General features: G+C 46.0%; 1 protein-coding gene across 1 annotated transcript in view; it reads right to left on the reverse strand.

Annotated features, from left to right (window-relative positions):
- Positions 1-11519, reverse strand: part of UBE2V1 (ubiquitin conjugating enzyme E2 V1) — a 29511-nt gene extending 17992 nt beyond the window's left edge. The window contains exon 1 of the mRNA XM_063459676.1: positions 11412-11519. Coding sequence (XP_063315746.1) covers positions 11412-11433 — 22 coding nt within the window. The 5' untranslated portion in view covers positions 11434-11519. The remainder of the gene's footprint in view (positions 1-11411) is intronic.
- Positions 11520-13196: the final 1677 nt, after the last annotated feature.

Below are 13196 nucleotides of genomic sequence, written 5' to 3' on the forward strand. Positions count from 1 at the left end.
AATAACAAAATACAGTTAGAATGAAATTACATATGAATATATAATTTATTTTATATTTTGTTTCAATATTTTATTTATTTATTTAATTATTTTATTTATTTATTATTGTAATTATGCGTATATATATATAATATATATATGTAGATCTATTATATATATAATATATATACATATTATATATATGTAACGTCATTCTAAGTGTATTTTAATATTAATATATATACTAATATTAATATTAAAATACATTACGTATGACGTTACATATATATAATATGTATATATATTATATATATAATATATATACATATTATATATATATAAAAAGGCATTTAATTTATTTTATAACATTTTAATATTTATTTTTTTACACTACCTACCAGCAGGGGGACTGTCTAATATTTTAAACAGTCCCCCTGCTGGCAGATCCATAGCCAGCTATAGGGGGCCATGTGATCGCTCTTTGAGAGCGATCACATGGCCCCCGGGGGCCTCATTTGCCGGAGGGGGGCTGCCTGGGCTCTCAGACAGCCCCCCAGAAGAGGATCGCGGCGGAGGTGAGTACACCTCTGCTCCTGGGGCTGCAAGCCGTTACGGCGTTCTATGCCGCCGCAACGGCTTTAAAGCCCTTTAAAGCCGCGACGGCATAGAACGCCGTAACGGCGTTAAGGGGTTAAGGATATGCCTACAGTGCTGGCAACTGCTTGACTAAGAAAATCTAAGGTTCTGTTTTATGTGCAATTTTTTATACACAGTAACATCATCTAAATTAAACTCTGCAGACGAACCAATCGAGATTATCAGAGGAGAGACCGGAAACCTGGAATTCCAAAGAGATGTGCTCTGAGAAGCATTGCTTTAAGCTTGGAACTCTTGGTCTGAATTTACATTTAAAGACCGCAACGCAAGCCACACGACAAATATTTAAATATTTTAAGAAAATCCTACAGTTCTTACAAAAATCTGACACGTAGAGTGACCTAAACAGTTTCACAAGCATTCTCACTGTCCTAAATAAAGATTCAAGATTGTGTCAGTTTAATCAAAGTGTCCTTTAAAGGAACACTACAGTCACCAAAACAACTCCGGCTTAATGAAGCAGTTTCACTGTATAGACCATGACCCTGCAGTCTCACTGCTCAATTACCTTCCATTTAGGAGTTAAATCACTTTGTTTATACAGTTCTAGTCACATCTCCCTGCATGCATCCCCTACACAGCCTTCCTAAACACTTTCTGTAAAGTGAGATCTAATTATTGCAAATTCTGTTTAATTTAGAATTTCTTACCTCCTGCTCTGTTTATAACTTGCTAGACCTTGCAGGAGACTCCTGTGTGTAATTACAAAAAATGCATAGAGCAGGAGATAAAAACGTTTACATTAAGTAACATCTGATTGAAAATGAAACCATTTTGATTTCACGCAGGCTGTGTCATTCACAGCCAGGGGAGGTGTGGCTAGGGCTACATAAACAGAAACAAAAGTGATTTTACTTCTAAATGGCAATAAATTGAGCAGTAAAACTTCAGAGGCATGATCTGTACACTACAACTGCTTCATTAAGATAAGGCTATTTTGGTTACCATAGTGTCCCTTTAATTAAGCAGTTTTGGTCTATTGTCCCACTGCTCAATTCTCTGCCATTTAGGGTTTATATCACTTTGTTTACACATCCTCGAGGCATGACTAGGGCTGTATTAAAGCTGCATTGTCATGGCCGAACCCTTTTTTTTTTACCCCCCTCCCGACTCAATTACATCTAATTGTCCCACTAGACACGCCCAAATTCCCCTAAGCCACCCATATTACTTATTTTTTAAGCTTTTATTTTGTGCCCAGACCCAAGTCCTGGGCGCCGCCATCTTTGTTTGGGTAGATGAAGCACCTGTGGGACACGTCATCTGCCCACCCTAGATAGCGCTGTGAAATTCCTGCGCAGGCCCAGTTAAACACTTGGGCATTCGCTACGGGAATTTCGTCAATTCATTCGTCAAAAAGACAAAGGAATGAATAGAAATTTTAGACAAACACACACCGAATATCCATAGAACTTTTCCACACTTTGTAAAATGACTCCGAGCACTATGATTAGTTGCATTTCATGCCAACCAACCAGAGTGCTGTGACAGGTAAATGTAGAGACTTACCTGTCAGAGCACTCTGATTGGTTGGCTTAAACCAACCAATCAGAGTGCTCTAAGTCAAATTGCAGGTCGTGGGAAGGCTTTATAAGCCTTTCCCTGCCCTGCGGAGCTAAGTCTGCGCCATGCCCTCGCTGGGTGAAGATGGATTACTTTTTCAGCTTAAGGATTTCTTTTTCTGTCTGATTTATTTTATAAGTACGATGGGTATTATAGATTTTTGTTTGGCCTTTTTGGGGGGTGAAAAAAGAAGACATCAAATGGTAAGTATGTTTTATTTACATGTATTTAGTTTTATAGTGTCCCCCTTACTACTTTTATGATCATCTGCCCACACTAGATGGCGCTGTGAAATTCCTGCGCATGACCAGTTAAACACTTGGTGCTCCCCACCACCTCCTAAGCCCCCATGTCCTCCCTCACTCTATGGGGTAAATATGACCCCCATAATAGCATAAGGGAGATTGAAATCTCCCAAACGTGACTGCTCACTGTTAAGAAAAAAAACATAGTGTCCCCCACCCGTGCCGCGTGAGTGGGGGCTATTTAACTGAAGGGGGACCTAGCGTCCCCCTCCCTACTCCCACCATGAATGAAAATTGGTGGGAGGGGACGACGACGACCCGCATGAGCGGCGGATGGGGGCCCTAAATTACAATAAGGGGTGGACCTATTGTCCTCCCGCCGGCCCATGAGCAGCTGGTGGGGAACTCAGACGGTCACTAGAGTAATTCCCTGTGTCAGTGCTGCACAGTGTGCAACACTGGCGTTCAGTGTCTCCACACTCTGCATGGAGAAGCTTAAAGGGACACTATAGTCACCTGAACAACTTTAGCTTAATGAAGCAGTTTTGGTGTATAGAACATGCCCCTGCAGCCTTACTGCTCAATCCCCTGCCATTTATTAGTTAAATCCCTTTGTTTATGAGCCCTAGTCACACCTCCCTGCATGTGACTTGCACAGCCTTCCATAAACACTTCCTGTAAAGAGAGCCCTATTTAGGCTTTCTTTATTGCAAGTTCTGTTTAATTAAGATTTTCTTATCCCCTGCTATGTTAATAGCTGGCTAGACCCTGCAAGAGCCTCCTGTATGTGATTAAAGTTCAATTTAGAGATTGAGATACAATTATTTAAGGTAAATTACATCTGTTTGAAAGTGAAACCAGTTTTTTTTTTTCATGCAGGCTCTGTCAATCATAGCCAGGGGAGGTGTGGCTAGGGCTGCATAAACAGAAACAAAGTGATTTAACTCCTAAATGACAGTGAATTGAGCAGTGAAATTGCAGGGGAATGATCTATACACTAAAACTGCTTTATTTAGCTAAAGTAATTTAGGTGACTATAGTGTTCCTTTAATGGCTGAGATAATCAAGATTGATTGAGTCATGGAGTGGAACAAGCCGCAGCAAGACCAGAGCAAACTCACCTTTGCACAGACTGGGGGACAGAGGAACTAGATATTATACCGACGCCTGAGAAATGTGACCAAAGGGTGGGGCTTAAAGGATCACTCCAGACCCCTCTTTATTCATTTTGCAAACAGTGCGGCTCTCAATAGAATTGTCACATTTATAAATGAACCTAGTTACACCTCCCCTAACTGTCAATCATACAACCAGTCCTGTTACTTCCTGGTTTGGTTAGCTCAGTGGAGATAAACTCAAAAGGCAGCAATTGCCCAGAGCACCTGCCTTTCAAAGACTTCTCATTGAGCTGCATTGGGGAGTCTGTGATTAGACAGCCACAGAAAGTCTGGGCGGGGTTAGAAGGGGAGGGCTTGCAAAGGCTGCAGACAAGAGATCTACACTGTGTGCAAGTTATTTTTAGACATACCCTCAATAATAAAATGCATGTAAGTTTTCATTTATAGTATATCTACTAAACAGTTATTTATTTTGTGTTTGGCCAGTGGAGTGTCCCTTTACGGCTCTACTTCCTCTGTCAAGCCAACAAAGGGCAAAGCTTGCTTTAAGCTCTGTTTGTCAAAATTGCAAAGTGTAGAAAGAATACACAAGACAAAATAGTCCCTACTGCGAAGAAAATCAGGTCAGAAATAAAGAAAAGAACAGATTGTGAAAGAGGAAGAAAAAGTAAAAACGATGGAAGAAAGGTAAGTTTGGGGTGACAGAGCCGAAATAATATTTAGAAGCTGGGGTGGATTTTCTGAATGATTGAGAAGTACAACTTCTGCAGCAGCCACAGTTACCTGGCCCTAATGGTCATTTATTCAAGAATAACCACGTTCTATGATGTAACACTATTTCCAATAATCTCTGTTACTGTTCCAAAGTATTTTAATATATAAACTAAATACTGTTAAAAACTAAATACTGTCGGGGGGCGTGGCCAGCTGAGCAACGACTAAGACGTGCTTGTGTGGAGCTCCTGCACACAACGTCTAAAATAGACCTAAAAAGCCACAAAACTACAGCACTGGGACCCTAAAACCAAGCTGCCATCAGAGCTGAAGCCCCCAACAGAGAGATGGGGCGGAAAACCAAAAGACTAGCCCGCCCGGAGGGCTCCTATCTGCCCGACATCAGACGCTCCTTTGAGAGGCCGCAGCAGCAAACACAACCCAAAATGGCGCCGTGCAGGCCTCGAAGTGCCAGTGAATCAGACTCCTCTATGGAGGAAAGCAACCCTCCGGCACCACAAGCCGCTACCGCAGTATACCAGTCAGAAGAATCGGACTCGGATGACTCACCTTCCACGAAAGGTGACATCAAAAAGCTGTTACTAGATTTGCGGGAGGTCTGGAAGGCCGACCTGGCTGGCGTGCAATCAGAGGTGGCAGGCATCAAGGCGCGCCTTGGCGCAGTGGAAGGCCGGGAAGGAGACAGGGACACCTTGCTCACAGACACCAGAACGCAAGTGGAAAAACTGTCCCACCAACTCCAACGACTCACACGCACTGTGGCAACAATGGAAACACGCCATCGCAAGAAAAATGTCCGCATACGCGGAGCCCCAGAAGACATAGGCCCGGAGGCCTTGCTAGAGTATACGAACAGGGCAGCAATAACCATGGGGGCAAAAAAAGATGGCGATACTTGGCCGATAATGGCAGCATTCAGGATTAGGAAGGCCCCGACCGCCCCGGTGGATGCCCCCAGGGACTTAATAGCCGTCACCCGAGACATCTCAGTCAAAGCAGCGCTTATGGCCCACTCGAGGGAAACACCCACCACTAACATGAATAACCACCACATCAGAGTTTTCAATGACCTCCCGTTCTCAACCCTGATGGAGCGGCGGAAGTTAATGCCAATCACCCGCCAACTGCGAGACAGGGGTATTAGATATCGCTGGGGGGCAGCGGGCACGCTAGTCGTACCACATAAAGACACTATCCTTACACTATCCGCAGAAGAGGACCCCACGAGATTTCTACAGAGCTTACAGCAGCTACAGCTGATACCTCCGGAACCGGGGAGCGGCAAGACTCCAAACGGTACAGGTGGAGAAGGAAATACAGAGAGAGACACTGGTATGGTGAAAAAGAGGGGGAAACAATGACTGCAGAACACCCCATTACAACACAAGACAAAGTGACAGTTACCCACATGCCGAGTACCAAGGATTCCAGGATTGCTGACATACTCGGAACATCTTTGCATGCAATGACGCTCACCGTGATGCCATCCTGTGTCTAAGCGCATATGGTAGCGGGAATGGATTCAGGTGTTATAAAGAACTTGATGGACCACGGTGCTCCTGAGGCATACAGGATATCGTCACATTTTGCCTGAAAGCAGAATCCCTACAGTGCTAGGACATAGCCTATTCAGCAGCCACCTGGGATACCCTCCAAGACCAAGTTGTCTTTTTATATATACTGCATGTTAGCAGTGGCATTAGATAACATTTCAAGGCTTATTCCGGGACAGCTCTTAATGTATGTAGGGGCTACTAATACTCAGATTTTTAGATTGCCGCATTTTGAACCTCTGTTTAATAGCTGTTATTTCTAGTCTTGCAAGCGCGGAAGGTGTGTTTGCATCACAAATCTGAAAACCTCCTGAAAACTCTGATTTAGGTCCTAGTTCTCAGCCATTGTACTTGTGCCGGTATCGGTTTACTCCTGAAACAAAATTGTAAATGCACAATTGCGTTACATAGTTGATTACTAATTTTACAGGTAGAAATGTGCATGAACCTGCATTAGTTTTTAATACCGGTACAGGATAGCTATTTTCATATGTATTGCCTCTTTGGAAATGTATGTTACGAATGACCCGTAGAATGCGCTACTCGCTGCAATTTAAGTTCTGCAGCACCCTGTTGGCTAATGCTAGGCTTTCCACGATGCGCTACAAGCATGGTTGGCCGCCAGGGTCCTAGCGGAACGCAGGTGTGTAGAAGATCCCAGCAACCCCCGAATGTTAACAAAATGTCATACACAAGGTCATATATTGACACCATTAGCTGTAGACCAAGTTTCTCCAGTACTGTGCACGTTCGTTTCCAGACCGAAACACAATTGTATACAGCTTCCCCTCCAGGATTTATGTCCGTGGAAACTGCTACCTTGAATAGTGCCTGTTTAATTGTTACTTACTTTTTAATCTTTAATTTTTAATTTTTATTATGTTCACCCATCCGATAGTTACATTTTTGCATACGAATACGGTTACGTGGCTATACACAGCCAGACATACGAATTAGTGCAAATTCCTCCAATGTCCATACAATATCGTCAAATATTGCCTATCTGATATATACTTGTTGAGACAAATGAAAAGTGCATGACATGTATAAGAATGTCCAAGGATGATATATGTACAAATAGGATGTATATACGGGTGAATTTGGAAGTATTTGTGTAAACACTGCATTTAACAAAAAGTATCACAGCTTGATGTATATGCCTTGCCTGATCTACCTAAACGCGCCACAACTGGTGCGCTGTATCTGAACAAGCTTGCTCCCTTAACTATCCTACCCTTTATTTATACTAACTATGCGTAACTAAGAATGTAACATAAACTATTTTCTTGTTCTTAATCTTTATGTCCAGATTGACTCGTTTCCATGATACCTTAGCACTCACTAATCGCTTTAGACGTATGATGTATGCCTTCCTTACAAAAAATGTGCAGTTTCTCTTCTAGACATGTAACATTGGATACTTCTGTCACTAAGCAATGCCATGATTACTGATATCCTGTGTATTATCTTTAAACACAACAAAAATAAAGAATTTAAAAGATATATGCACAATGAAAGAAAAAACAAAAAAAAAAAAAAAAAAAACCAAAAACAAAAAAAAAAAACCAAAAAAAAAAAAAACTAAATACTGTCAAAACACTTGACACATGTTTGCTATAAAATCTGTGTATGGTGTAACGGGTAACACACTGGAGGCGTGGGTTCGAATCCCACCACTGCCACCAAATTGTTGGGATCATGTTACACTGAGTTTATCCATGCACCTCACTTTAGGACCGAACGTTCGGGGAGAGCCTTTCGGTGATACACAGACAACGTGTTTCAATGTGGGCTACAACCAGTGTATTAAGAGTCAGGCAATCATATTTATAGACAGAAGTTACAGCAAAAGTAACATGACAAGATTACATCAGCTAAACACGATATTGCTTATTCAGCAACCAACAACATGTATTTCTGTAACCAGAGGTTAAAAGGTTATTTCTTTGATGATCTGCAACAGGTTTTACTTTAAGCGGACATTTTACAATGTTATTTCTAATAATATAGTCTTGTCCATTTACAGTAGTCACGTACTTCATTTTTAACCCTTTCATACACCGACCGTGATGATTTACTAATAACTCTGTTGGATAAATAGCGGATTTTTCTTGATTTTTATGTTTTGTAATTTAGCATTCACTCTATCGCCCAGTATAATGAATTACTCCTTACTGTAGCTATGTGAGACTGAATACAATTAAAAGACCACTTCTCAGTTTTGTGAAACCTGCAATGTTTAGATTGCAGGGTTAAAGGGACACTGTAGGCACCCAGACCACTTCAGCTCATTGAGGTGGTCCGGGTGCTGTTACCCTTTTGCACTTAGTGCTGCTATGTTAAACATTGCCGTTCCAGAGATACTGTAATGTTTACATTGCAGCTCTAAGTCTGCCCTCAGTGGCTAACAGACAGCCACTAGAGGGCCTCCGGAATACAAACAGACTTTTGGTCCGTTATTGAATAATGCTTTCCCATGGGGAGGTCTAATGCGCGCGCGCACCCATTGCCGTAAATGCGCATTAGGTCTTCCCCACCGGCTGACAATGTGGGGGAGGGGCCTGACCCAACGCCGAGGGACATCGGTGCTGGATTCAGGCAAGTGGATGAAGGGGTTTTAACCGTTTCAGCCCCGCGGGAGGGAGGGACCTATTAAACCTCTAGTGCCAGGAAAACGGGTTTGTTTTCCTGGCCCTTTAGGATCACTCAGCACCATCCCCCTTAGTCCTGCAATGTAAATCATTGCAGTTTTTGAGAAACCGCAATGATGACATTGCAGGACTAAGACTGCCTCTAGAGGCTGTCAATCAGGCAGCTATTAGAGGCACTTCCTGCTTCCCAGTCAAACTTTTGGTCGCCTGACGCTGGACGTCCTCACACTCTGAACAAGGGCATCCATTCACCGTCAATTCCCCATAGGAAAGCAGTGCAATGGGGGGCCGCTAGGAATACATTTTTTTATTCCAAGCACTATAGTATCCCTTTAACTCTTTCCATGCTGGGAGGGGGGGTGTGAATGAGATGGGAGCCAGAGGGAACTATAGTGTATCCATTTAAACACACCTCTAGGCACGAAACTACAGAGCAATCATTCTCCAAGCAGGAAATGTAAAATGTATCACCCCTTTTATAGATTAGCAGCACGATTGTGCATTTAATTAGGGATGCATTGTCTTAAAGGATTACTAACTAGAGTGTCAGGAAAACAAACTTGTTTTCCTGACACTATATTACCCTTAGGACCCCCCCACCCTCAGGGTCCCCCTCCCTTGACGCTGAAGAGGATAAAACCCCTTCAGTTACTTACCCTAATCAAGCGCCGGGCTCCCCCGCCGACGTCAGCTCCCGAGTGAAGCGGAATACGCATCAAGAGCTGCACGCGCATTCAAAAAGTCCATAGGAAAGCATTTCTCAATGCTTTCCTATGGACGTCCTGCAACTGGATGCGAATTTCGGATCCAGCGTCGCAGATTCACCTCTAGCGGCTGTCAGGAAGACAGCCACTAGAGGATGGATTAACCCTGCGATATAAACATAGTTTCTCTGAAACTGCTATGTTTACATCTGAAAGGTTAAAACCCGGGGGACTTGGCACCCAGACCACTTCATTGAGCTGAAGTGGTCTGGGTGATTATAGTGTCCTTTTAATGAATTTAAAATACTGGATTCTCTAATGTGAATGGGAAACCTAAAATACAAGCAGTATTGTTGCACAGTTATGTTTATAGGTAGCCCGTGCTGCCCTGCTGGAACCCCTTAACAATGAATTCAACAGTGAAGACCGGTCCAGGCACAACGAAACTCGGTAAGGCAAATTTACCAAGTTTTTCAGCAACATTTTGACCCCAGCAAGGCCCACTGAGGTTTCGAAATGTTGCTGAAAAAACGTTAAAATAAATTAGCCTTTCTGAGCTTTGGAGTGCCTGGGCCTTTTCTACTGCTTTGGATTTAACCTGGTGGGGATTGTACTGGTCTGGTTCACCCAATAATTGCTCAATTGAATTAGTGCATTTCCTTCAAATCTCATTGGTATATACATCTATAATGACTGATGTCTTAATTTCCCTCCGGCAGAGCAATCATTTTGCTGTGCTGCCCATCAATATACATAATTGACAAGTCTCTAAAAACATGGTGGCAACTCTACTAAATAGCAGGCAGGAGAGGGAGCCCACAGGGACCACTGTTTGAAGACCTGGGATTGATTGAAGTGAGGGATGATAGGAGTCAAGGGTCCTGGGATGATGGGAGTCTAGGACTCTCACAGGGCAGATAGCTGGCTGAGGGTGGTGTCTGGGATGATGGGAGTGAGGGATGATAGGAGTCATTGGACCAGAGATTGATGGGGGTCTGGGATGATGGGAGAGGGGTGGTGGAAATTTCGGGCCCCTAGACAAAACAGATTGCTGGCCAATGTGTGGACCATGGGTGATTGGAGTGAGGGACCTAGGATGATGGGAGTCCCTGGCCCCTGACAGGGCAGATTGCTGGCCGACTGTGGAGTCTGTAATGATGGGATTCAGAGTGCTAGGGATTGATGGGTGTGATTGAAGTCAAGAACCCTCACAGGGCAGATTGCAGGCTGAGGGTGGTGTCTGGGATGATGGGATTGGGAGGTGACAGAGCAGATTACCGGCTGAGGGAGGTGTCTGGGGTGATGGGAGTGGGAGGTGTCTGGGGCGATGGGAGTGGGAGGTGTCTGGGGCGATGGGAGTGGGAGGTGTCTGGGGCGATGGGAGTGGGAGGTGTCTGGGGCGATGGGAGTGGGAGGTGTCTGGGGCGATGGGAGTGGGAGGTGTCTGGGGCGATGGGAGTGGGAGGTGTCTGGGGCGATGGGAGTGGGAGGTGTCTGGGGCGATGGGAGTGGGAGGTGTCTGGGGCGATGGGAGTGGGAGGTGTCTGGGGCGATGGGCGTGGGAGGTGTCTGGGGTGATGGGAGTGGGAGGTGTCTGGGCAGATTGCTGGCTGAGGGCAGTGTCTGGGATGATGGGAGTGGGAGCTGTATGGGATGATGGGAGTGGGAGGTGACGGGCAGATTGCTGGCTGAGCGCAGTGTCTGGGATGATGGGAGTGGGAGGTGACGGGCAGATTGCTGGCTGAGCGCAGTGTCTGGGATGATGGGAGTGGGGGTGTCTGGGATGATGGGAGTGGGGGTGTCTGGGATGATGGGAGTGGGGGTGTCTGGGATGATGGGAGTGGAGGTGTCTGGGATGATGGGAGTGGAGGTGTCTGGGATGATGGGAGTGGTGGTGTCTGGGATGATGGGAGTGGTGGTGTCTGGGATGATGGGAGTGGTGGTGTCTGGGATGATGGGAGTGGAGGTGTCTGGGATGATGGGAGTGGAGGTGTCTGGGATGATGGGAGTGGAGGTGTCTGGGATGATGGGAGTGACAGGGCAGATGGCTGGCTGAGGGTGGTGGGAAGGCCCAGCTCTCGGCCTCCGCTCGGTTTGTGGCCCCTGACTCGGCCCCCGGCTCCCACACTCGGCCTGCGGACACCATGGGCCTCCCTCCCCGGCTCCCCCCGCTCTCCCCCCGCTCTCCCCCCGGCTCCCAGCTCACCCGAGCCCGTGGTGGCCGCCATCTTGCGTTCGCTGCGCTCCGGAGCCGGCCTCACGGTGACGTCAGAGAAGGCGGGAACCTCTCCCGGCTGTCACTGGGGGAAGAACCATAGAGACCGCGGGGGGCGGGCGGATAGAACGGCCATAAACAGAGTGCGCGGCGGCCATCTTGGAAACTGGCAGCGAGCTCCGAGCGCTAAACAATAGAGATATAACGGGTCAAAATAAAGAGAAATCCCACCCAGGAAATCACAGAGTCTGATAGATACTGGACATCCGGCTGTGTGCAGTTACCATGGAGATCAGGGAGAGAGAGAGAGAGAGAGAGAGAGAGAGAGAGTGTGAGAGTGTGAGAGTGAGAGTGAGAGTGAGGGTGAGAGAGGGAGAGAGAGTGTGAGGGAGAGAGTGTGAGAGAGGGAGAGGGAGAGAGAGGGAGAGAGAGTGTGAGGGAGAGAGGGAGAGAGTGTGAGAGGGAGAGAGAGTGTGAGAGTGAGAGAGGGAGAGAGAGAGTGAGAGTGTGAGGGAGAGTGTGTGTCTTAGGTGAGCGAGTCCTGTCTCGGTTGGAGTCCCCCAAGGCTCTGTCCTTGGTCCCCTTCTATTTTCTCTTTATACTGCCTCTCTTGGAAAACCTTTTGCCTCTTGGATTCCACTACCACCTGTACGCTGATGACACCCAGCTATATCTCTCCTCCCCAGACCTCTCCCCTGCCGTCCTGCAACGTGTCACTGCTTGCCTTTCTTCCATCTCTGACTGGATGTCCTCCCGCTTTCTGAAACTCAATCTCTCTAAACCTGAGCTCCTGGTCTTTCCTCCTCCTAATACTGATCCTCCTCTCTCACTCTCCCTTCATGTTAGTGGTATCCACATAAGTCCATCCTTGCAAGCACGCTGTCTTGGCGTCATACTTGACTCTGGCCTCAGCTTTGAGCCTCACATTCAGTTTGTTGCCAAATCCTGTAGATTCCGACTTAAAAACATAGCCCGCACCCGCCGCATCTTACGCAAGATGCTATCAAGGAGCTTGTCCACGCTCTAGTAATTTCCAGCATGGATTATTGTAAGCCTCTCCTGATTGGTCTTCCCAAAAGCCGTATTGCCCCGCTACAGTCTGTAATGAATGCTGCCGCTGTGGTGGAATCTCGGTAAAAATAAATTTAGTAGGCCGAGATTACCACGTGGCATGTGTACGTGCATATGCTGACGTATAGATCAGTTGGTTGCACGAGGCAAGATACGATCAGTAGTGTACGGAGCATGTGCAAGAATACAGGATGTAGTATTCCCCCTCCTCCATTGTGCTGGACAAGCCATGCGGTCAAACAGGAAGTTAATTCTTATTTGTGTTGATTGGTTAAGAGAATGTGCGGGTGGAGCTTAATATGGGAGGAGTTATGTGCCTATATAAGGAGCCTGCACTATTGTCCGGGGCTCAGAATTTGCTGTATTTTGGTGACGTTAGTCCCTCTGAGTCCCGATCGGTGATCCAATAAAGAATCTCTTCCTTCCTGAAGAAACCTGTGTCCATCTCTCTGTGCTTGGCTTCAGTCAGTTTCTCCGGTATCATTTGGTGCGTTGGCCGGGAAGCTCATCGTTCAACGGTAGCTGAGAGGCAGAGGCGTGAGACGGTCTATCTTTGCCCACGTTCTCTACGGCTGCACCCCTGAACTTCTGCGTGGACCTCCCTTCGTCTCGGTGCCACTGGTCTGTTGTCCAGGAGATCATCGGCCTCTACGTGAGAAGTGCTGGGGTGTCCCCGTCGATGAGTGTGAACTCAGGTTCAGGAAC

This window comes from Pelobates fuscus, chromosome 6 (assembly GCF_036172605.1).
Source record: "Pelobates fuscus isolate aPelFus1 chromosome 6, aPelFus1.pri, whole genome shotgun sequence".
In the NCBI taxonomy this organism is placed as follows: Eukaryota; Metazoa; Chordata; class Amphibia; order Anura; family Pelobatidae; genus Pelobates; species Pelobates fuscus.